General features: G+C 41.2%; 1 protein-coding gene across 4 annotated transcripts in view; it reads left to right on the forward strand.

The window, feature by feature from the left end:
- Window positions 1-5559: 5559 nt before the first annotated feature.
- The window catches only part of ERCC5 (ERCC excision repair 5, endonuclease), a 33082-nt gene continuing 12695 nt past the window's right edge, over window positions 5560-25946 (forward strand). Inside the window, exons 1-11 of one of the 4 annotated variants that reach the window (XR_006277804.1) lie at window positions 5560-5904; window positions 7199-7246; window positions 8584-8704; window positions 10216-10391; window positions 12584-12699; window positions 12783-12875; window positions 14059-14119; window positions 16227-16367; window positions 17973-18180; window positions 19167-20135; window positions 25604-25869. Coding sequence is in view for 3 of the 4 variants with exons in the window: in XM_043504732.1 (XP_043360667.1) it covers window positions 8617-8704; window positions 10216-10391; window positions 12584-12699; window positions 12783-12875; window positions 14059-14119; window positions 16227-16367; window positions 17973-18180; window positions 19167-20135; window positions 25604-25869 (2118 nt within the window). In the remaining variant the exon portion in view is untranslated. The other 3 variants (XM_043504732.1, XM_043504733.1, XM_043504734.1) reach the window with 3 other exon arrangements.

The raw sequence follows: 25946 nt of genomic DNA on the forward strand, positions 1-25946 counted from the left end.
GCATCCCCCCATTAGCTGCTAGTCGTATGCAACGTTGGGCATTGTTGCTTTCTGCTCACACATATGAAATCAAATATTGGAAATCCACTCTGCATGACAATGCAGATGGTCTCTCAAGGCTGCTTTCGCCAGTCAAACATCAAGATATTGCCCAGAAGGAAATCTTTTACTTTGAACAGCTAGAGAATACATCCATCACTGCTACTCGGGTAAAGAAGGCAACTTGAGTTGACCCACTAGTGTCCCAAGTTATGGACCTGGTGATGCATGGAACATCTCGACGAACCTCTCCAGTCTCACCCGACCTTGTTACCTACGTATCCAGGAGACGGAGTTATCGATCCAATCTAGTTGTTTGTTGTGAGGGAGACGCGTCATTATCCCACCACCACTGATATCACAGATGTTAGAACAGCTACATTCCGGTCACTCTGGAATAGTGAGCATGAAAGGAATTGCACAAAGCTATTTTTGGTGGCCTGGATTGGGCAGTGCTATTGAAGAGAAGGCAAGAGCATGTATGTCATGTCACGGTCTGAGAAATGCACCCCAGTGGGCACCTCTATACCCATGGGACTGGCCTGAAAACCCATGGCAATGTATTCACCTTGACTTCGCTGGCCTACTTGAAGGAAGCATGTTCTTGGTGGTGGTAGATGCCCATTCTAAATGGTTAGAAGTCTCTATAATGCAGTCCACTACTGCAGAGAGTAGTATCCAAAAACTACGGGGACTCTTTAGTCGTTTCAGTCTGCCAGAACAATATGTGAGTGACCACGGACTGCAGTTTGTCTCTCAGGAGTTTCAAAATTTTATTAAGGCAAATGGGATACACCATATCACTTCAGCACCATATCATCCATCCACCAATGGATTAGCTGAAAGATTTGTGCAGACAATGAAACAAGCTTTGAAATCAGCAAGAGGACAATTATCCATTCAAAAGCATCTGGACACCTTCTTATTATCATACAGAAACACACCTAATGCTACGACCAAGGCATCCCCGGCCTTTCTAATGATGGGATGACAGCTGCGCACTTGCTTTGATCTGCTGAAACCTTCTGAACCCGGACAAATTGTGCAACGTCAGCAGCAAGATCAAGTCATCAGGCATGCACCCAGAGCAAAAGACCGAACCTTTAGCCCAGGACAGCCGGTTTTGGCTTGGAATTATACTTCTGGAGCTAAATGGGTCCCTGCCACTGTCATTGCTCAAACCAGACCTGTTTCCTACACAGTCAGGACTGTAAAGGATCTCACCTGGCAGCGACATGTAGATCAGCTGTTGCCAGGTCATATCAGTCCTCGGGATACATCTTCAGTTGAGTTGCCTTACTTCACCACTTTCAGTGAGACACTGAATCAAGAGTCACCTGTTTGTGACTTTCCCCCTCCATTACTGCCAGCGGCAGAGATACCCTCCTTCCCGGAACGAGCTGATACCACATCTTTACCCATTTGCACTATGAACCCTGAGCCCATTGTCAGGCTTGTGCCCAAGGCATTTTCAGGTGCAACAACACCAGAAGTCCGCCATAATCCACCTAGGGACAGAAGGCCTCCTCAATGACTGGATCTTTAGATAGGGTGAACCCACGGTTACAGGGCAAAATAATCCCTGGGGTTTAGCCGGGAACAGAGGCAGTCTTCCCTCCTTCTCTAGTCCAGTGTTTGTTTTATTTAGATGTTCTCATTAAGGGGGGAGGAATATGTTGTGTATTTGGTTGTCATGGTAATAGAAGCTTGTTGTTGCTATGGCAACTGAGTTAGATTATTAGGGGATAGCCCAGCCAGTTTTGGGTGATTTTTGGTTAGTTCAGTGTGTGGCAATAAATGGCTGCTTTTAAGGTTTACAGCTCTGTGTCTCTAGTGATTGTTTCCTAAAACTGTTGACCCCAAGGATATAACAAAAAGAAAAGGAGTACTTGTGGCACCTTAGAGATTAACAAATTTATTTGAGCATAAGCTTTCGTGAGCTACAGCTCACTTCATCGGATGTCAGTCTCTAAGGTGCCACAAGTACTCCTTTTCTTTTTGCGAATACAGATTAATATGGATGCTATTCTGAAAAGGATATAACAGTTCAGACAAGAGGTCTGTGCCTGGTAGTGTGCCCTAGAATCACAGACCTATAAACAATAAATGGATGAGGGGGCTTAGAAGCATCTGGGGTCCAGGACCGGATCTGCTTGCAACAGATTGGTGACTTTTCCAGAAGAGAGGACTGCGCCAGGTTGTAATATTAAGTATCGCAATCACTTGCAAGTGCTCAACATCTATCAGGATTTAGCCTTTAGTGCACAGGACACATTTTATTTAAGTTTCTCTTGACAGTAGAAACACCTACAACACATGGTTTGGGACAAACTAATCACAAAAAAAAAAATACACCAATTGTGAGCCAAATTCTGAGGTGCCCTTATCTATTTGGTAGTATTGCAAGTTCTTCATTTTATCTGAAGCTTTGCCATATTTATTGTTTTTATTAATCCCGGTAATTTGGAGTCAAGTAATTACACGAGAATCTCAGGTTTCAGAGTAGCAGCCGTGTTAGTCTGTATTCGCAAAAAGAAAAGGAGTACTTGTGGCACCTTAGAGACTAACAAATTTATTAGAGCATAAGCTTTTGTGAGCTACAGCTCACTTCATCGGATGCATTTGGTGGAAAAAACAGAGGAGAGATTTATATACACACACAGAGAACATGAAACAATGGGTTTATCATACACACTGTAAGGAGAGTGATCACTTAAGATAAGCCATCACCAGCAGCAGGGGGGGGAAAGGAGGAAAACCTTTCATGGTGACAAGCAAGGTAGGCTAATTCCAGCAGTTAACAAGAATATCAGAGGAACAGTGGGGGGTGGGGTGGGGGGAAGAAATACCATGGGGAAATAGTTTTACTTTCTGTAATGACTCATCCATTCCCAGTCTCTATTCAAGCCTAAGTTAATTGTATCCAGTTTGCAAATTAATTCCAATTCAGCAGTCTCTCGTTGGAGTCTGTTTTTGAAGCTTTTTTGTTGAAGTATAGCCACTCTTAGGTCTGTAATCGAGTGACCAGAGAGATTGAAGTGTTCTCCAACTGGTTTTTGAATGTTATAATTCTTGACGTCTGATTTGTGTCCATTCATTCTTTTACGTAGAGACTGTCCAGTTTGGCCAATGTACATGGCAGAGGGGCATTGCTGGCACATGATGGCATATATCACATTGGTAGATGCGCAGGTGAAGGAGCCTCTGATAGTGTGGCTGATGTGATTAGGCCCTATGAATGTATCCCCTGAATAGATATGTGGACAGAGTTGGCAACGGGCTTTGTTGCAAGGATAGGTTTCTGGGTTAGTGGTTCTGTTGTGTGGTGTGTGGTTGCTGGTGAGTATTTGCTTCAGATTGGGGGGCTGTCTGTAAGCAAGGACTGGCCTGTCTCCCAAGATCTGTGAGAGTGATGGGTCGTCCTTCAGGATAGGTTGTAGATCCTTGATGATGCGTTGGAGAGGTTTTAGTTGGGGGCTGAAGGTGATGGCTAGTGGCGTTCTGTTCTTTTCTTTGTTTGGCCTGTCCTGTAGTAGGTGACTTCTGGGTACTCTTCTGGCTCTGTCAGTCTGTTTCTTCACTTCAGCAGGTGGGTATTGTAGTTGTAGGAATGCATGATAGAGATCTTGTAGGTGTTTATCTCTGTCTGAGGGGTTGGAGCAAATGCGGTTATATCGTAGCGCTTGGCTGTAGACAATGGATCGAGTGGTGTGATCTGGATGAAAGCTAGAGGCATGTAGGTAGGAATAGCGGTCAGTAGGTTTCCGATATAGGGTGGTGTTTATGTGACCATCGCTTATTTGCACCGTAGTGTCCAGGAAGTGGATCTCTTGTGTGGACTGGTCCAGGCTGAGGTTGATGTTGGGATGGAAATTGTTGAAATCATGGTGGAATTCCTCAAGAGCTTCTTTTCCATGGGTCCAGATGATGAAGATGTCATCAATGTAGAGCAAGTAGAGTAAGGGTATTAGGGGACGAGAGCTGAGGAAGCGTTGTTCTAAGTCAGCCATAAAAATGTTGGCATACTGTGGGGCCATGCGGGTACCCATCGCAGTGCCACTGATTTGAAGGTATACATTGTCACCAAATGTGAAATAGTTATGGGTGAGGACAAAATCACAAAGTTCAGCCACCAGGTTAGCCGTGACAGTATCGGGGATACTGTTCCTGACGGCTTGTAGTCCATCTTTGTGTGGAATGTTGGTGTAGAGGGCTTCTACATCCATAGTGGCTAGGATGGTGTTTTTAGGAAGATCACCAATGGACTGTAGTTTCCTCAGGAAGTCAGTGGTGTCTCGAAGATAGCTGGGAGTGCTGGTAACGAAGGGCCTGAGGAGGGAGTCTACATAGCAGACAATCCTGCTGTCAGGGTGCCCATGCCTGAGATGATGGGGCGTCCAGGCTTTCCAGGTTTATGGATCTTGGGTAGCAGATAGAATACCCCAGGTCGGGGTTCTAGGGGTGTGTCTGTGCGGATTTGTTCTTGTGCTTTTTCAGGGAGTTTCTTGAGCAAATGCTGTAGTTTCTTTTGGTAACTCTCAGTGGGATCAGAGGGTAATGGCTTGTAGAAAGTGGTGTTGGAGAGATGCATAGCAGCCTCTTGTTCATATTCCGACCTATTCATGATGACGACAGCACCTCCTTTGTCAGCCTTTTTGATTGTCAGAGTTGTTTCATCCTTCAACAAAAAAGCTTCAAAAACAGACTCCAATGAGAGACTGCTGAATTGGAATTAATTTGCAAACTGGATACAATTAACTTAGGCTTGAATAGAGACTGGGAATGGATGAGTCATTACACAAAGTAAAACTATTTCCCCCTGGTATTTCTCCCTCCCACCCCACCCCCCACTGTTCCTCTGATATTCTTGTTAACTGCTGGAATTAGCCTACCTGCTTGTCACCATGAAAGGTTTTCCTCCTTTCCCTCCCTGCCCCCCCGCTGCTGGTGATGGCTTATCTTAAGTGATCACTCTCCTTACAGTGTGTATGATAAACCCATTGTTTCATGTTCTCTGTGTGTGTGTATATAAATCTCTCCTCTGTTTTTTCCACCAAATGCATCCGATGAAGTGAGCTGTAGCTCACGAAAGCTTATGCTCAAATAAATTTGTTAGTCTCTAAGGTGCCACAAGTACTCCTTTTCTTTTTTCTTTATGAGAATCTCAGGTTTCAATAAAAGAAAAAAAGCGCGGGGGGGGAAGGAGAGGGGGTCAAGGCCCCAATCCTGAAACTGCTTCTGCACGTGCTTGACTTTACGTGTGCGAGCAGCAGTCCCAGGGACTTCCGGCAAAGGTAAAGTTACGCGGGGGGGTGTGTGGGCAGAATCGAGACTTAAGTTTCTAACCCTTGGGGTGGCACAGAAAAGCTTCAGCGTAGGGCCCAAGTCTGCACCCCCCCCCCCCCCCGGGCGCCTGCATTAGCCGCCCGGAGACTCGGAGCCGCCTTCCAAGGGCGGATAAAACAGAGGACGCGCGCGCGGTGAGCCGGCAGCGCTTAGTGTCCCTTGAGGGCGAACTACAACTCCCAGCCTGCCCCGCGCCCGCGCATGCTCCTTACAGCGAGCGGCTGGCAGGGCTGGGCTGGGCTGTTGCTGGGCCGGGGCTCGGCCCGTTCCGCGGGGGGAGAAGGAGCCGGTTCGGGGGTAACCGCCGCGGTATAAGGGGACGAGCCGAGCCAGCGCTGCGCCGGCGGGGGAGGGCGCGGACCCGACCCTCCCTGCGGCCCGGCCAGCTCGCGGCCGCCCGCTCACCCCTCCCGGGGGCAGAGCCGGGCCCGGGGGCTGCCGCGAGACCGGCGCAGCTGGATCGTCACCACCCGCCTCCTGTCAGTCGCTGTGGCAGAGCCGGGCTTCCCCTCTGCGAAGGTCTGTACAGTAGCAATTAGACTGCCAAGTGCCGGTGGGTTGGGGGCACTTCTGACCCTTTCCTTTTAGTCTTTTTAAAAACCACAAGATCGACTTTAGCTCGAAGTTCAGGTTTTATAAACGAACTTTTATAAACAAAAAAAAAATACTTTTTTGTTTATAAAAATAAAATCAAAAGAAATTGTCCTTGGAGGGGGGGAAAAAATCACAGAGATTTTGCTCAAATAAATACTCCACCAAACATTGCAGTGTTTTCCTGCTGCTGTTTTAAAGTGGAGAACCAGCTTTCACCTTTGTTTTTGCCTTTCTATTTCAAGCCGGCCAAAACGAGGCAAAAGCTATCGAGGGAGGGATAGCTCGGTGGTTTGAGTATTGGCTTGCTAAACCCAGGGTTGTGAGTTCAATCCTTGAGGGGGCCATTTAGGTATCTGGGGCAAAAGTTGGGGCTTGGTCCTGCTTTGAGCAGGGGGTTGGACTAGATGATCTTCTGAGGTCCTTTCCAACCCTGATATTCTATGAAAAGGTCACATGTCTTTCTCTTTTGTGCAGACTTCACAACAGCGATTCATGTTTCCTCATCACCAACAGAGGAAGGATGGTCCAGCACTCAATCCATTTGGCACTAGCCTAGGATTTAGGACCCTTGGGTTCAAATCCTTCTTCTGCCACAGACTTTGCTGTGTGACCTTGGGCAAATCATTTAGTCTCTTTGTAGGAAAATTGTACATCCCTATATCTCAGGGTTTTCTTTAAATAGATGAAAAAGATTGTGAGGTGCTTAGATATTATAGTAGTGGTTCCATATAAGTACCTAACCAATTAGTGCACTATGCTTTATTTGGGGCTGTATCTTAACTCCATTGGGAAATTGCAGCTTGTACAATTTACAGCAGTTTACTTGTATTTCACAGTGAGCTGCTACCAGTGCTTTGTGATTTGCACTGCCTGCTTTTGGGAATTGACCTCCACAGCCCTAAATGGCCTGCACTTTTTCTGCCTTGAGAGATCACCTCTCACCTTGTGTAATACTGCTGTAGTTGAGAACTGGAAGTACTGGAGGTGGCGCTCCCTTGCTATATTATAAAAGAGAGTGCTACGAAGCGTCATGTATTTCGTGTTGCAGTCATGTTATGCATTCCCACATCTTACCTGAAATGTCATTTGTCTAGTGTGCTGTGGGAAGGTGACAGACATTCGACTGCAGTTTTGTATTTTGGTCACTAGAGGTACCTGCAGTGCTTGTGGACTAGTCACTATATTGCCGCCTTTCTTGCTGTTCCTTCTGTTTGACCAGGGCCAGGAATGAGTAGCTGGAGGAGGAGGTGCAGCAGTAGCAGATAAGGTGAGGACTAATACTGGCCTCTGGCTTCCCAGCGGTTCCCCAGCCCCACACCAGACTCCCACCCAGCTACAGTATCCCTTGCTCCCCATGAGTATCAGCACCCTTGGTCCCCAAATCCTAGTATCATTTGTTTTCTAGCAACCCCAACGTCCACCCACCTAGCTTCCTACTTTGATTCCTCCATTGGTACCCAGCTATATACCAGCCACTCTCCAGTGAGCACGCCTCACCAGCCAGAACTGCCACTTTACAGTGCTGAAACTTGTATCGCTCAGAGGAGTGTGTTTTCACACCCCTGGGTGAAGAAATTTTCAGTGCTGTAAGTGGCAGTGTAGACAAGGCCTTTGTTCCTATGATGGTACTCTTAGTATAGTCATTTTTACTGTTTCACCTGCATGGATTCTGCAAGTGGTTCCACATGGGTGAGAGAAATTTTCTAGGAATAGGAAACTCTTATTATTTAAAAAAAATTTAGGGAATAAGCTGTTATGGTACCTGACAACATATTTCTCTCTCTCTTTTAAATATATTGACCCTATTTCAAGTTGTTGATGATTCTGTGTGCATCACAACTGCCCTGTAAGTTAGGGAAGCACTTAGGCTGCTGTGGGTCGGGCGCGCTGCAGTGGGGCCCCCTTCGCGCGGGGAGGGAGGAAGGATAAGGAAGCTGGTTTGGTGGTAACCAGCCTAGGCCAACACTCCAGTGTGGGGTGATGGTGCTGCTCACTTCGCTGTTGCGTAGATTTATAGCTAGCTTACTATGCTTGTTAAGAATAGTGCCGTGCAAGAGACAGGAAAACTTGCCTTCCCCAAGAATCTTCAGATCTAGTTGAGCAAGGCAAATTAAATTCTTTTGATGCCCGTTTGGTTTGTTATGTTACAGAAGTTACAGGGAGTATAAAATGGGGTATAAATTTAACTCTTGCTCATGTGTAGCCTGCGTGCAGTCGTCTTCCAGATTTATCACATAAAAAGGAAGAATTATTGGGGTCACCTAGCTATTGCAGGCAGTGAAATAAGAGATTTTAATTTCAGGGTCATGAGTTTCACTTAGCTCATAAGATACTTGGGGTAGGGATCATGATTTTTTTCATGCTTGTTCTGTGAAGTACTCAATATGCTTGTAAAATAATGAAGAACAGTAATCATAGTAGATGGTTACTCAGCTACTATCGTAGCTGTGATTTAATGCTACTCTACTATTTTGTTGGTGAGCAGGGTTTTCTAAACACACTTTTTTTGCTGTTTATAAATGTTTGTATTAATAACAAACCTTTTGTTTTCATAAACAAGGTTCTTTGCATCATAAAGTAAATATTTGCAACTTTTCCCCATAGATTCTTTTCCTTCAAAGTAAGTAAGGAAGAACAATGGGAGTTCAAGGACTTTGGAAACTGCTTGAATGCTCTGGAAGACCTATAAACCCAGAAACTTTGGAAGGAAAAATTCTTGCTGTTGGTATCCTTAAAACCTTGAGTTGACATACTGTTGCTGAAACATGCTGGTCCATCTATTCCATTGTGAAAAGATGCAGAAATATCCCTTACCAAAACAATCTGTTAGAACTAGGCATGGTACAGGTATAGACCCTGTGAGTTTGACAGATGAAATTTTATGATTGGAAAGATCAAGTGGTAAGGAGTTCTTTAACTGGTTTGGTCTTTATATCTTACGCACAAATGTAGAATGAAATGTTCCAATAGAGGGAGTGCAAATCTGAAAAGCTGAAAGGACTGAATTCATTCTGTATGTAGGGTTTCACTTTTGGTTCATGCCAAAAGAAGATTGACTCTAGCTCTGTTCCTGAAGTTTTTCTACACACTAAAGTGCAGTCTGTTAATAAAAGGCTTTTCATTGTTATCAAAGGCACGTTCTAAGCCTCTGTATTTAAGACATGGTTCAGACTGAAATGAGTTACACTACAGTTTAGCCAGATGGTGCAGAGAGGAATTTCAAAACCTTGCATTAATTCAGGAAGAGACGTAGGCTAGGTTTATTTTATTTTTTTTTTTTTTAAACTCATTTTTAACATGGTGTGGTCTGGCCTACCTGGATGGCCAAACCAGTATAACTTAGTTTGGATATGGCTGTGTTATTAAAAAATAAAAAAATAGATAAATGCTATATATCACACTCCTCATCTGAGCATCAACACATGGTCGCAAAGCATATTTGTTTCAGCATTCTAAATGGGGCCAAAGGGAGTGGGATTCTATAACAGTTTTGCTTAGGACAGATATACTGGCTGAAAATTTATCAGAGCATGGATAGGACACCTCTTTGGAAAATGAAGGTATAGTTTTTGGAACAAAAATGAACCCTTGCCAAAATTCTGTGTATTTTATTTTTATTACCCTATATATGGCATTGAAACTAACCACTAATCTTAGTTAGTTATCCTCATGGTTTGACTTCAGGGATTACTTGTAAAAATATAGGAATCAAGGGATGATAAATAAGAATAAACAATAATTAAATGTGTGCCTTTTATAGTTATAGATTCCTTCCACAAACAAATGACAGGTTGTAGAAGTCTGTATTTCATAAGCACATCTGATGTCTGCAGTACTGACAGTCATTTGAACCAGAATACAAAAAACGGGGAAACCAATGCCTATCTTCTGGGTCAGGAAAAATCAGTTCAAATCATCTTGTTAACATGGATGAAAGCTGGGAAGCTATTACAATTCATTCACTTACAGGAAGAATGAGGGCTGTTATATTGGCTGCAGAGTGACTCCATTGCTGCTCTTTGGCTTGGATATGGTGTTAAATATTCCTTCCTCTCCCATCTTCACTGTTCCTTGGACGATCAACCGGCCTCTTGTATACAAACCTGGCTACTTGGGCTTGGAACAACCACAAGATTTAGACCTAAATAAATTTAATATAGTTTGTTCATTGCATGGTTAACATTATGACATGTGCTTGTAAGACTATACATTTTTTTATCTTAACTGTCCTTCAAGATATTAGCATTTGGTTGAATCAAGCAGTAAAAGGAGCAAGGGACCGTCATGGTAACACCATACAAAATGCTCACCTACTCACTTTGTTCCATCGTCTCTGCAAGTTGTTATTTTTTCGAATCCGGCCTGTCTTTGTTTTTGATGGGGAGGCACCACTACTGAAGAGGCAAACTTTGGTTTGTACTTTTTTTGAGTAATTTTATGTTCTTTCCAGTGCTAAATAACCTTCCAAGGGAAGCAGTGGGGGCAAAAGATCTATCTGGTTTTAAGCTTCTACTCGATAAGTTTATGGAGGAGATGGTATGATGGGATAATGGGATTTTGGTAAGTAATTGATCTTTAAATATTCAGGGTAAATAGGCCTAATCCCCTGAGATGGGATATTAGATGGATGGGATCTGATTTACTATAGAAAATTCTTTCCTGGGTATCTGGCTGGTGAATCTTGCCCATGTGCTCAGGGTTTAGCTGATTGCCATATTTGGGGTCGGGAAGGAATTTTCCTCCAGGGCAGATTGGAGAGGCCCTGGAGGTTTTTTTGCCTTCCTCTGTAGCATGGGGCATGGTTGATTGGAGGGAGGCTTCTCTGCTCCTTGAAGTTTTGAACCATGATTTAAGGACTTCAATAGCTCAGACATGGGTGCGGTTTTTCATAGGAGTGGGTGGGTGACATTCTGTGGCCTGCGCTGTGCAGGAGGTCGGACTAGATGATCAGAATGGTCCCTTCTGACCTTAGTATCTATGAATCTAGGTGCCCAGTCCTGCATCTTTGTAGTGAATGGCAATTCTGCCACTAATGTCAGTGAGAGCAGAATTGGGCCTTAAATCAGCGACAGTAAGTGCAGGAACAAAGGCTCCTCTTGTACATTGTTTCTGCATGAACATATGCATAATTATAGTCTAAAGATCAGATTATAATGTTTAATTACTGTGCTCATGCAAGTGAATTGATGTATTGAAACCAATCTGAAAAATTCTAGTTTCTCACTTGTCTGGGCATGTGTATTTTTAAGTGGGTGAGTAAAATCTATAATTACCACAGTGACTTTTGATGATAAACTAAATGGTGAGCAAGTAGATTTTGTGCCTGGGTTGGTATTTTCATCTCAAGTTTACAAAGTTAATTTACATGGTGAATCACTGCTGTGGTTAGTTCTACAGAAGTGTGCAGAAGTCTCATTAAGATTGGGGCTAGGTACGGTGCAAGCCAAATCAATGATCGGGGAACTGACGTGTGGTGGACCTTGTCCCTGCCTGGAGTCTCTATTAATTTAATGGGGCAGATTGATACCCCTGGAGATTGAAATTAATGGGGCCTGATGGAAGGGGATGTCTGAACAGAATCAGTTGCAGGACTAAACCCTAAATTAAGACAAGACACAACAAGTTTGTGTGCAAAGAGGAAGTAGGAGATAAAGAATGAAGAGAGCAGTGGCAGGGAAGTGTGCAGACTGACTGTGTGCAGTTTACAAGGTTATTTAAAAAAATAAGCAGACATTAAGCACGACAAGAATCCACCATTCTTCTCAATTGTTTAAGTGAAGTACGGTATGCATTAGAAGTCAGTTATAATGTCACAAGTACCTATATAATGAACTTGGGCTAACTCACCAGTTTAGTAGTGGATGACTTTCATTTCATAATCCTTTCCTGTTTTAATACCTAGGCAATTATGGAAAAAAATGCCCTATAAAGATTGGAACTTATTTGTGATTGGGATGAGGAATTTATTTTAAAAAATCTACTCATTTGAGCATATCTCTCGCAGGGAACAATGCTTGCCACGTCCCACAGTGTTTCTTCTGAAGTGTAGCTTGGCGATTAGAAAACTGGATCATCCATCTGTTCTATTTTTATAAAATGATTAGTACTAAAGTTTATTTTTTTTCCAAAGTACTTGTATTTAATTCTGATTAATTTAAACAAGGAAATGTGATACTATTGTGTGATTTGCCTCTCCTCTTTTTCTTAGAAAGCAGGAAATCTTAAAAAAACCTTTCAAAACCCAGGAAAAACGCTTCTGGGATGCTATAGGTTCTGATCATAGCAGATTTGTGATGACCATGAGGGAAGAGGACAAGTCTAGCAGCTTCCAAGATACCCATTTTAAAACTGGAAGTCAATGGGGAAAGGTTGCAGGATTGGGCTCTTTTATAGATAATCTAGTTTCTGATATTTATGCAGGCATGATATGGAAAGCTCATCTCCTTTTAATATGAGAACCATTCTATTTTTATAAAAAAAAATCTGTCACGTACAGTGTCTCAATTTACAGCTTATTATAATAGTAATTCATCTGAAAAATATCTTCCATTAACAAGAAGTATCCTTTTAGTGAAATCTGATGTTACTCATTTCATGTTCGCAGGCTAAACGAAAACAAAGAAAAGAATTGGCAGTCAGTGACTCTAAGAAAACTACCGAAAAACTCTTGAAAACTTTCCTGAAAAGACAAGCTATCAAAACGGCTTTAACAGGCAAAAGGCAAGGGCAAAAACATTATTTTCCTCTTGTTTCAGTGGCAGTTTTTGCTTAGATATTAATAACTCTTCCAACTTTTTCTTAAGCAATGAAGCACTGCCCAGTATTTCACAAGTTCGAAGAGAAGAAATTGATGATATATATGTATTGTCCTCTTTACAAGAGGAAGAAAAAAAGAGGTAAGCAATGCTAAGACAAGTAGCTCAGTCTGATATATTAAAATCCATATTGAAAGTTTTTAATCCTGTTTTTGAGAGTATTCCTCTGTGAGATGCAAACTGTATTTACTTGCTGCTCTTTATTTTATGTTAATTTTGTTTTCATGAAAGAGGCTGGGTTGATAGCCCCGGAGACAGAAGCCCTCTGTTGTATCTACAGGGCAATGACTGGTAGAGCAAGCTTTCCTGCACCAACCTGTACATGTGCCTCCACCCTGATCTGAAGTGACCTCTGAAGATGAGAGGGCTAGATCAGTCTCGAGGCCTATTCAGTTGGCCCCTTTTTGAGTAACCAGCAGGGGTACCTTTTACGTTGTTTTGTTTTTTTTAATGTAGCTATTTCTATGCTAAGAATCAGAATGAGGCCTCCAAATAATGGTCACAACTGACCTGGTTCAGATTTGACTGTGTATCTCGTTACCCAGTAGTGGTGATTTTAAGGCTTTGATTTTTGTCATGGATATTTCTAGTAAAAGTCATGGACAGGTTACGGGCAATAAATAAAAATTCACGGAAGCCGTGACTTGTCCCTGACTTTTGCTAAAAACATCCCTGACAAAAATCAAAGCCTTAAATCACCACTACTGGGGTAACGAGATACTTGGTCAAATCTGAACCAGGTCAGTTGTGACCGTTATTTGGAGGCCTCATTCTGACTCTTAGCACAGAAATAGCTACATTAAAAAACAAACAGTGGCTAGGAGCTGAGGGGGGGGGTTCCCCACTACCCTGCAGGGCTGTGAGCTGCTGGGGGGGGCACGGCAGCTGGGGAGCTCTGGGGTTCCCCTGCTGCCCCTGGCAGCTGGGCAGGTTGGGGGGCCCTGTTGCGGTGGTGGCTGGTCTGCTGCGGTGCCCCAATGTCATGGAGGTCTCTGGAAGTCATGGATTCCGTGACTTCTGTGACCTCTCTGACAATCCGTGGCCTTCGTGATGATCTTTTTGTATCCCATGCAGTTCCTCTCCATCTTTTCTGCTAGCCTGTATCTTTTTTTATTATACATTTTCAGATTGCTTAGTTTTCCTGTTCATGAGCATGCAGTAGGTTAATTCTATTTTGCTTATTATAAAAAACATTATTGGTACATATGTTTAAAAAACCCTACAGCTTCCTTTTTGTCTACCTTGCTTCCTTTTGTAATTTTAGTTCAGAAGACGAAGATGAAAAAGAGTGGGAAGAGAGAATGAGCCAAAAAAAAATATTGCAGGTAACTACATTTGAATAGCCTTGTAATTGTGAAAATTTTCAATCACTCACTTCAGATGGACAATATTAACAACAAGGACCAACAGATATACTGGTTGGAGTGTATAGATGTACCATATCTAATTCCTGGTGTCAAAATAGGATTGCCTGCCTAAGGGACCAATAACTTTTAAAATGTGTGCTATTTTGCTAATCCCAAAATGTAGAAATTAGTGCTATCTCCTGCTGGAGAGCTGGAGACTCAATTTCCCAGTGTTACATAGTATTTCTTTCTAAGGTTGCGATTTATGAAATATTGGATCTTTTAGAGAAAAAATAAATTTTTGTTACTGAAAGTTAACTATGGAAAACTTAAGACATTAATATATGTATGTTTTCAGTCGTTCTTTCTTTCAATAAACTATGAGAGGCTGTTGGGAGTCCCTCCTGTCAAAATTCACAATTTATTCATTTCAAAAACTTTAACTCAGTTGGGCCTCTTCTTTTATCATTATGTCCCTTTTGTTTTTCCCATTCCTGTTGTCTCTGCTCCTCCCTTTGGCTCTCATTCCAACTTTTATCTTTGTCCCTGCAACAAATGCTGTCCCTACAACTGGAACTCTTTCAGCACATGCACTCTCTTCAAGCATTTCGTCATCCCTTCTTCTCTTCATTGAATAATTATAAACCCTCACTTTTGCAACCATGTTTTAAAGGTCTATACTTTGTGACCTGCTAGAGTTACAAACACCATGGCACAGCAATAAAAATACTTTTCAGGGTAGGTAAACTTTTTTCAAATGACATTGTGATTAATGGCACTGTTAAACAATAGAATAACAATTGAAATGTATTAAATATTTGTGGAGCTTTTCTACGTTTTTCAAATGCATTAATTTCAATTACAACATAGAATACAAAGTATGCAGTGCTCACTTTATTTTTTTATTACAAATATTTGCACTTGAAAAAATGATAAAAGAAATAGCCTTTTAATTCACCTCATACAAGTACTGTAGTGCAATCTCTTGATCATGAAAATGCAATTTACAAATGTAGTGTTCTTGGTTACATAACTGCACCCAAAAATAAAACAATGTAAAACTTTAGAGCCTACAAGTCCACTCGGTCCTATTTCTTATTCAGCCAGTCACTAAGAGAAACAAGTTTGTTTACATTTATCGGAGATGATGCTGCCCACTTCTTAATTACAACGTCACTTGAAAGCGAGAACAGGCATTCGCATGGCACTGTTGTAGCTGGTGTTGCAAGATATTTACATGCCAGATACACCAAAGATTCATATGCCTCTTCATGCATGCTTCAGCCATCATTCAGCTTCCATGCTGATGACACTCAATTATTATTATTATTTTTTTTTAACTAAATTTGTGACCGAACTCCTTGGAGGGAGAATTGTATGTCTCCTGCTCTGTTTTGCCTGCATTCTACTATATATTTCACATTATAGCAGTCTGTGATGGTGATCCAGCACATGTTGTTGTTCGTTTTAAGAACACTTTCACTGCAAATCTGACAAAATGCAAAATGCAATGTGAGATAGCTACACCACGCAACCCAAGATTTAAGAATCTGAAGTGCCTTCCAAAATCTGAGAGGGATGAGGTGTGGAGCATGCTTTCAGAAGTCTTAAAAGAGCAACACTCTAATGTGGAAACTACAGAACCCAAACGGAAAATCAACCTTCTGTTGGTGGCATCTGAATCAGATGATGAAAATGAACGTCAGTCTGCACTACCTAGATCGTTATTGAGCAGAACCGTCTTCAGCATGAACATCTATCATCTGGAATGGTGATTGAAGCGTGAAGGGACATATGAATCTTTAGCACATCTGGCATGTAAATATCTTGCTATTTGTAAATGTATAAAACACCCAAAAATATTTAACTAAATGGTATTCCATTATTGTTTAACAGCGCGATTAATCGCACGATTAATGTTTTTAATTGTTTGACAGCCCTAAATAAAAGCCTTGTTTACTAACTTCTGCTTTGAGAGACTAAATACTGTATTTGACTTTCCATTTGATTATGAGTGACTCTATGTATGTTTGTTGCCTTGGTCATATGAAACCAGTGTTTGTAAGTTCTCTTTCGCTTCTTACAGGAAGAATTCTTTGACAATCCTCATTCTGTAGACATTGAATCAGAAGACTTCAGCAGTCTGCCTCCAGAAGTGAAACATGAAATCCTGACAGATATAAAGGAGTTTACAAAGCGACGAACATTATTTGAGACCATGCCAGAGGTAAAATTTAAAAAATCTGTCATTTTTTTTTTTTTTAAAGCCAGTAGGATAGAGTCTGCTGCCATTAGTGCCGATGAAGACTGCATTAGTATCTCACATCAAAAAATCCTTGATGTGCTATGTCAGAAAAGTGACTGCACAAAAAATGTCAGGGTCATGGTTTTCAACAAACTTGCTTTCTATATGTATTTTGTTTTTTTGTTTCTGACTTCTGTTAGAATTGCAGAGCCAAGATTGCTTTATAATTTGCCCACTCTTGCATTGTGGCTCATGCCTCGCCACCAGAATTATTCTGTAATTGAAACTTAGTGAATCTTATTATTTATGATAAGTCAAGCAGAAAGAAAACAACTTCACTTCCAGATCCCAAGTTGCATGCAGAGCTTGTAGATGGGAAATCGTTTTTTTTATTTGTAAACTAAGCAAATGTGTAAAAAGTCATTTAAGAGACAACTGGAACCCTGCAGTGCCATTTTTAGAATAATCTTTGAGAGCACAACTATATTTTAAAGCGTAATAGGATTGTTTAGATGGCAGCTGACATTGAAACCTGCCAGGATAGATGTTGTAATAGGCAACCACATTTAAATCGCCCCAATGTGGGTTCCATTATAATATTATTTGCTCTTGAGTTATGGACCATCTTCTTTAAATGACCAATTTTTGCTGGTCATGTAAGAGAGGTATCAGTGTATTTAACAATGTTCCTAAAACTTTTTAAATAATAGTATTAAACAATGTCACAGCTCCAGGGCAACTGTATCTGTATTTCCCTTCAGTGGTACAGCTTCCAGCTGACAGACTGCTTTCAGCTCCCCAGTGGTTACCATTCTGGGGGGAGACCTGCATCTCTCTCCCTTCTGACCTTGGTATTCCCAAGCTGCACAGTTCCCTGCCTTCACTGTCTATTTCCCAGCACAGACAGGTTGCCTAAGGACATCTGCTTTGTTTCTCTTCAGAGACTGATAACATGTAACTGTTGACAATCACTCTTATCAGGTAGCACATCCTGTGCAAGTCTATTTTATTCTTAAAGTAAAATATAATAAAAAACAAACAAAAAAACCCCCTATAAGAATGTGATTAAGCTTACCAGAATTAACTGCAAACTTAACCTAGATTCTGGCAGACCCAGTCCTTGGAACTCTATCCTTCAGGGGGGCTCATAATAGAGGAAGTACATTAGCACCCCTCTCCCTCACGAGAGAAGGTATTTGCAGTGCTACAGTAACACATACACAATTGCATTTTTAATAGGATGTACATCAAAGGTGTTACCACTAATTTGATAAATGTGATTAATTAAGTTAAACTTTAACTTCATTCCATAAGGTTCAGGATATTACAGAATATTGTCAGTCTGTCACACTAATTAACCTATTTTTATCCTGTTAATGTGTCAGTCCCTTGTGAATTGCAATCAGTAACAGAAAAAGGTCCTGTGTCAGAAAGTGATGAGATGTAGAGAAACTGATGTATATATTATTTTCGTAACACAGCTGTTTCCTCCAGAGCCCAATGAATACATTTGCCTCAAAAATTCAGCAATTCTATTTTATTTAATTAGACTGTGGCTCATTTCATGTTTAATTTGTTTGTTTTAAGGAGTCCAATGACTTCTCACAATACCAACTCAAGGGTTTGCTTAAAAAAAACAACCTCAATCGATACATAGAACATGTGGAAAAAGAGATGAGTCATCAGGACTCAGGCCAAATCCAAACCCAATATGAAAATGAGGGGGGCTTCATGAAAGAAGTGGAAAGCAAGAGGGTAGTCTCTGAAGATACTTCTCATTACATTCTGATAAAAGGTATTGTAATGTTATCTTTTCAGTTCCTGAAATTTCTCATTGGGTGTGGGCACTCTGTATTGCTGTTTGTCTTGTATATACTGCTGAGAAATATGAGTTTCATATATAGAAACAGAGACAGTGAAGGCTTTTTTAACCGGCATACAGAGGGAATGGGGGGTGCCGGTAAATTTAAAATGCCAGTTAGCTCAGAGGGAGGGGTTTGGAGTGCGGGGTGGGCGTGCGGGCCAGGGAAATAGGAAGGGCTGTGGAGCACGGGCCCTGGGATGGGGGTTGGGACGTGGGAGGTGGCTTGGGGTGCTGATGTGGGGGTGCTCACATCCAGCAGCTCCCCGCAAGTGGCTCCCTGTCCCTGCAGCTCCTGGCGGAGGTGCAGCTAGGCGGCTTTGTAAGCAGGCACGCTGCCTCTGTCTGCCAGTGCTACCCCTGCACCTCCCATTGGCTGCAGTTCCCGGCCAATGGGCTGGGAGCCCCCGAGTCAACACTTGGGGAGGGCAGACGAAGGTAGCATGCCTGCAGAGCTCCCTGGCTGTGCCTCCGCCAGCAACAGCCAGGATGGGGAGCCATCGGAGGTGAGTGCCCCCTCCATATGGCACCCTGAGCCCCTCCTGTGCTCCAACCCCCTGCCCCAAGCTCCCTCCTGGACCCAAACTCACTCCCAGAGCATGCCCCATAGCCCCTCCCATGCCCCAGCTCCCTGTTGGCCCTGCACCAACCGCACTATAAACCAGACTTTTAGTGCAGATCTGAAATGCCGGTTTATAGAGCTTGCCAGTTAGTCAAGTGCCGGATAAAAGAGTTGTTGATACTTTCAGTATAATGAACTATAACACTAACTTAATTATTAAATTGCAGAGAAATAGAGTAATAAAAGACTTGATTATCAACCACCCGCTTCTTAGGATTTTAAATCTAATTCATTATAAAAGAAAAAGAATATATAAACAGTATGTATGAAGAAACTTAGCAGTCTTTTTCTTTTTCAGGTATTCAAGTAAAGGAAGCCACCAATACACACTTAGAAACTCTTTCAGTTGGGCATTCTTCCCCAGGACCTGAATATAACATACCTGATAAAATACATAATGAAATGAATGCTAATACCAAGCCACCTTCACCTGAAAAGTTAAAGACCAAGAAGGCTAGCAATGCAGCTGGAGCACCACCTTCTCCCAGAACTTTGCTTGCTATACAGGCAGCTATGTTAGAAAGCTGCTCAGAAGAGGAGCCAGAGGATGAAGATAAAAGGCAGCTGAATTTGGACCAAGCCACACTCTGTCCCGGTATAGCTGAAGGCAATGTATCACCAAGATCACTACAGGTTATTCAGCAAGCTTTAAGTGGTGGTAGTGGTGATGATGATGTGAGAGCAGTTATTACCTCTAGCGCTGATAGAATACAAATGGAAATGTCGGGGGTGAAGGATCATATTAGTAGCTCAGATGAGGAAGATGAGGCTTCTAAAATTAAGGATGGAAAAGAGTCGCTACTTTTACCTACAAATCTTTCAACAAACGCTGTCCTTATTCAAGATGGTGAATCAGACCAAAAACGTACGTCAGATTTTTTTTTAATCCCTGTATCTAAAGGTGTGTGCACACCTTGCGTTAAAAATGATTCCTCTGTTGAAATCATTAGAATAGATAAAGAACAGACAGAAGATGAACAAGAGGACACTTCAAAAATGGACTCAAGATCTCTGCAAGAAAACATGAATATTCCCATGCAGAAACTAATAAATTCCACAACAAAGACCACTTCAGTAGCTATGATTCATTCAGAAACTACAGAAATTTCTGACAATGTGGAATATGAAAATGTAGAGTGTCTTTTTCCAGAAGCAGAAAAGAATACTCCTGATCTACAGCATCCATTTTCAGTCACTCCAGAAATAGCAAATCCTAATGCGGCAAGAGTACAAAGGAAATCACAGTCTGAAGAGAGTGATTCAGATGGTACGTGCAGCATGCTGGTTTTTTCCATATTTGATTGTGGTAGCCAAGGCCCCAATCAGGATTAGAGCCCCATTGTGCTAATTGCTGAACAGATGCACAGGAATTCCCTGATTCCCTACCCTGAAGAGTTCACAGTCTACTGATGTGACACTTGCATTTCCCTCTGCTAATAGAGACACAGATGTATTTTAAGAACATCTTATGTATGATTTTTTTTTTTTAATTTGGCCTTATTGACAATTTAAATATATAATCTCTTGTAGACAGGAAGAAGTGCTTCTTTTTTTTTTGTTTTGTTTTTAAATTGTTTTTGATACAAAGCAGTTTTTAATATGGGATTTTTATTACACTTTAATTGTATGGGAAAGTAATTTTATTAGATTGTAAATTTGAAATGAGAGGATTCGATTAAAATGATGATTTCTTATTCTCTATCACAAATCAATATTTTCCTGAAGAGGGACTGACAGTTGCTCTAATTATGATGAGCCTCATTTCAGAGATCATTCCCAAATTTGTCTTGTTTTGATGCTGGTTTATAAATCAGAAGAACTTAGCAATACTACGCTTAATATTCCAACAGTTTCCAGTCTTTCTGATTTGTCAAAGAGAAATTAATTATTTGGAAATTTCTCTTGACAAAAATCTAGCAACAGCAATGTAGCAAAGCACAGTAGACGTGACAGAACTGTTCATATAAAAGTGTTCTGTATAAAGAATAATACCCAGATCATCCTTTGTACTTGGTTGTGATCTTGCAAGAGTTAAGTAGCCATTTGACTAACAAAATGTATTTAGGTATCTAAATGTTATATTCATTTAAAACAGTACATGTTATAAACTGTTAATAAGTGGGTAATCTAGGATTTGCCAGAACTCGGACAAATATGATTTATTTTTTCTAAGATTGAAATCATCCAGTGGTTTGACATGATCATCTTAGTCCCTGGAAAAAGAGACCAGGGTCGAGAAACACTTTGCCTCCTTATATAGAAATAATAGATCTTAGGCTCAGTAATAACTTAATTTGTCAGGGAAGAACACTTCTGTCCCATATCCAAGTCTGATTTTGGTATTAGAACCTCAAATTTGATGCATTCTTAATTGTTTGCTCAGTAAATTTGGGACCATATAAATACATCTTATCTTGATAATTAACTGATTTCCTCCTATTTTAATATAAAACTTTCTCTGATCCTCTGGGAACAAAAAACTAACAGTATACGTCAGCTGTTATTTGATATCTTAACATTTTGACCAATGATTCAATTCAATGGCAAAAAATCTATATTCACGCAGTGTTAATGTTGATTGGTGGTATGTTGTGCCTTTGCAGAATGCTGAGTTGAGCAAAACTCCAACATCTGAAAACCAGGAACTGCAGAGTTAAGGCTGCACATGCATATTTAACTCTGCCCTCTTTCAGCAAATCCACCCTGTTAACACAGATACCTTTACTCTGCCAACCCCACAGTTCCCGAAATATGTAATCTGTTCACCTTCTTTTACAGTCCACTCATTCTCTCTCACCCACAGGATTCCATCTAACGCTATGGGGGAGGGAAAGGCAGTTGACCATGCCACGTTCCCCTGGCATTAGTCAATTGGAATTATTTGCATACACTCCAGGCACAGTCAGCGTGTTAGGTGTACTTGCACTAAATGGTGGAGGCAGCAGTTGAGCCTGCTAAGTAATGTATGTTTGTGACATATGGATATGTGTGACAGGGCAATGATTAGGATATGAGGAAAGCTATGTTTTGCACACTGAGGTGAGAGTGCTAATGGAAGAGCTGCACGTGTACCTTCAGGATGCAGTATGCATCATTTCTGTGCAGAATTGTGTATATGTTGTGTAATTAGCAGGGCACAGAAGTATTATTACAAAGGGCATTGTCAGCAACGAGGGGGAACATGAGGATTCTAACACTTACATGATGGTTACATGAAAGTGAAATTTGAATTCTGAGAGTAAGTGTAAGAGAGCTGTAAAATGCTGTGAAGTGGTCCTTAAGTTTTACATGTTGTTCTCTCTGAGGAGATGGCTAAGTGTGTGAGTGTACACCAGGATCTGGAACCTCCTGAATCTTGTGCCAAGGGCCACTGTAAGTATGTGCTACATACATAGTAATGCAGTGCTCAAAGAGGGTAGAAGGAAGGTGGTGTGGGCAACCTTTCCCCCTCTTTCTGCGCTTTAATAGTGGAACCCTATGGATAGAATGGTTGAAAAAGGAGATGAACAACTTGTACATTTTGGGAGCTGTGGGGTTGGCAGGTTGTTAACAGGCCATATTGGGCATTGATGAAAGAGGACCAAGTTAAGTATACATGAGCGTTTCCCAGTTTTCAGACATTTGAGTTTTGCTAAACTTTGTGTTCTGCAGGAGGACAACATATCACCAGCAGCCTTAACTCTGCATTAATGTAGGGGTTTTTTTTTTGCCATTGAATTGCCTCAGTTTTTGAACAGGAAATGAAGTTGATAGGAGTTAGTACTCATTTAGGTAGATGTATAGATCATGTCCTACAGTTAGCATACTGAGCCAGCTGCAATCCTCTCCATGCGTGCCCTCCCGCCACGTCTGACCAGTCCTGCTTCAGCATCCCTCCCCAACTATTCCCCTGACTCATTCAGTGCTTTCCTCCATCCAACCTTGCCCTCTCCTCACTACTGTATCCAAGTCTTCCCACCACAAGCAAGCATTTCTCTGAAGTCTTCACTCCCAGGTGTAAAAAGAGTTCTATTGCTATTTCTTCACCCTTCCTATAACCTGATTCCAGTGCAGTGCCTAGAGCCAAGGAAAACTGTTTATAGTGGAATAGTGTTGGAGTGCAGGGAGGTGAGGGTGTGCTGGCAGAGCTGTGAGGTGCATTGGGGGTGCAGACAGAGCTGAGGGGTGCCAGGCCTCTCTCACTTGAGCTCCTAACCTTGCCTCTCCTACCTCCCATCCCCATTTATTTCCTTCTCCATAAACCCCTTCTCCTGGCTGCAGCCTCAAACACCTCTGACCCCTATTCCCACTCTTCTTCCTCTCTCCCACTTCCCTCCTCTCCCAGGAAGCATTCACATGTCTTTGTTTTCCCATATACTTTGATTACATTCCCCCCCCAGAATAAAGTTGCCACTTGTGATTCACAAATTGTAGCAATCTACAGCCACTCGGTTCATATGTCCTTTTGTCTTAGTTGGGGGCTTGTGATATCCTTATCCTTAGTGATGTTAATTGAAGGGTGAGGTCACAGGATTTGAGAGGTCTGTGATTCATCTAGTAGTTAATTCCTAGCTCAGTCTAACAAACCAAGGCAACAGAAGAAAACAAATTTTTTTACAGAGGGGGCTGTAACTGAGGAATCCTTTGGTCATGAACCCAAATTTGTTTGGATCACTATTGCTTCTCTGAACCTTCATGAAGCATACCAATTTTCAAAGCAATCTACCTAAACATTTGGATGTTAGACCACTTACAAGATTTGATCTTTTAAGGCATAAAAAATAGTTGGAATGGAAATCCTCTAGTTCTTTCTCTGTATTGGTACATGTACAGTGTAAACATGTATATATCTTTTTAATGTTTGCTATTGGGATCCCGTAAAGATTTAGTGGGTACCATGTGCTGCCTTGGGTAAAATGTTGCAGTGTGAAACCATTTTTGACCCATATCTCATCAATAGGTTCATTTCTAGCTCTAGGCAAAAAAAAAAAAAAAAAAAAAAACCCACCTAGAAACCTTTTTTAAATCTCATTTTTTGAGAGGGCTTATCTCCAGAACCCCTGGCTTGGATGACTCCAAATTTGTGCCATTAATCCTGCAACCTGAGATACACCAAAATTTCAAGGAAATCTGACTCTGTATGTCAATTTTAGAGGATTTAGAAAGGTTGACCTTTAAACTGGTAACGATGCACCCACACCACTATATAATAAACATTCTTTGGGCTAGATTCTCCCCTGTGAACATTATTGCTATTCAGGGTAATTGAAACCTGTAATTTCAGCTTGTAGTTTCATATAATTCTTTGGGGGGAAGGCAAAGTTTACCATTCTTTTCCCTAAATTTGAGCAAACTGTATTAATGGTCAGCCACTTTAGCTCCCCTAGCTCCATGAACCATTTGGCTCATGCTGCTAGGTTATTACCTGTCTGCTGCACCTGGATCCCACCTTGAAGGGGTAAGGAAATTCCATGGCAGAGAGATAAGCAGCATAAGTTAATTTAAGATACTTTGATATGTGGGCTTGGTGTAGAATCTGGAAGACACTTGCTGCTCTTCCCTACCCATAGAACTGTGAGGTCAGCAGGAAGGATGGTATTCCCCTCATGTATGCTGGATTCATTGGTGCAAGCTTCCTTCTTATAGAAGTGGTGAAGAGGGAGATTCATTGAGGGATGAGGCCATTCAGATGCTTGCTCCTGTCATTAAAGACCTACACCAGCATTTAGTTTTGAACTGTTTTGTTTTCCTAAACAATGCATTTAAAACTGAAAATAAAATGTTTAATCTTCTGTGTTTTCATTGCATGCTGTCACAATTTTTTTACTCATTTAAAAATAAGATTATGCAGAGTAATGAGTGATCTCTTCTGTTTAATCCCACCTCTAAAAAGACAGAGGTTCCTGTGAGAGGGTAGGACTAATGCCATACATAAACCAAAATCTGTTTTCCCCACCATAGTTTCACTCAGTCAGGATTGCACAAATATATTTTATTTTATTTATTTAGAAAAGCTCTGCAGAAGTCATACCATACAGAAGCTATTTAACATGATTTTTTTCGGGGGGGGGTGGAGTTCTATGCAATAGGAAAAACATAGATATGTATTCATGCGCACACATCCCTCCCTAGTTCCTTTTTTCCCTTTAAAATAAATAAATTAATAACTTTTAGTGTAAATTTTAAAATTTCCTAAATCACATGTCTTTATTTTTATAGCTGTATTTTTATATTCCTATCAGCATTAATCCTGAAAACTTTGCACTGAGTGGAAGGGAAAGTAAAACTGCAGTTCTCATCAATTCAATACAAATTATTAAAAGCTAAATGAATAAAAAAAGGCCAATTGCTGATATTTCCAAAGATAAAATCTGTCTTATTTTAACTATAAAGACTCAAACTTTCACATTCTATGTGAGTATCAATCTTATAAGGAAATAAAGAAATGTAAAGCCAGTTGAGACAATCAATATTTTAATTTTGTCTTTTCAGGACATCACTAGTTTGAAACAAAAAAAGCTACTACAGAAACTGAGAGAGCAGCAAAAGCTCTTAGGTAGTGATAGAGAGAAGTAGGAAATGTGAACATCTAACAGTGGGTCTGCCCAGAGGAGTCCTGGAGCATGGCATTGTGTCCAATGAAAATAAAAAAACAAACATTAATGTATCTTAGGAGTCGAGTATGGTATTTTTTTTCCCTTAATGAGGAAGAAATTGTGCTGCTTTTTTTTTTTTTTCCCCGTTCCCCTTGTGCAGGTAGCTTTATTGAAGTCGACAGTGAAATTAGTAATGACACTGAGTTTCCAGGTGAAATATTTAAAACATCACATGCTCCCTCTGAACCTGATGAGACATTGGCTGTTGAAGCAGCAGCTACAGAACAGGAGAAGGAAGGAGATGATGAGGCCACAGAGAACCTCTTTAAAGATGCTGCTGAAGAAGTGCAGCTGACTATTCATCAGAATGCTGAAACCAAAAAAGACAGGGAAGGTGCAGTGAATGAGTGGCAAGATATTAGTTTGGTAATGGTACTTGTTTTTCCTTACTTTACTATTCACTCTATACAACTAATCTCCAGTTAAATTGTTTTTCTAAAGGA

The sequence above is a fragment of the Dermochelys coriacea genome, chromosome 1 (genome assembly GCF_009764565.3).
Source record: "Dermochelys coriacea isolate rDerCor1 chromosome 1, rDerCor1.pri.v4, whole genome shotgun sequence".
Taxonomy (NCBI): domain Eukaryota; kingdom Metazoa; phylum Chordata; order Testudines; family Dermochelyidae; genus Dermochelys; species Dermochelys coriacea.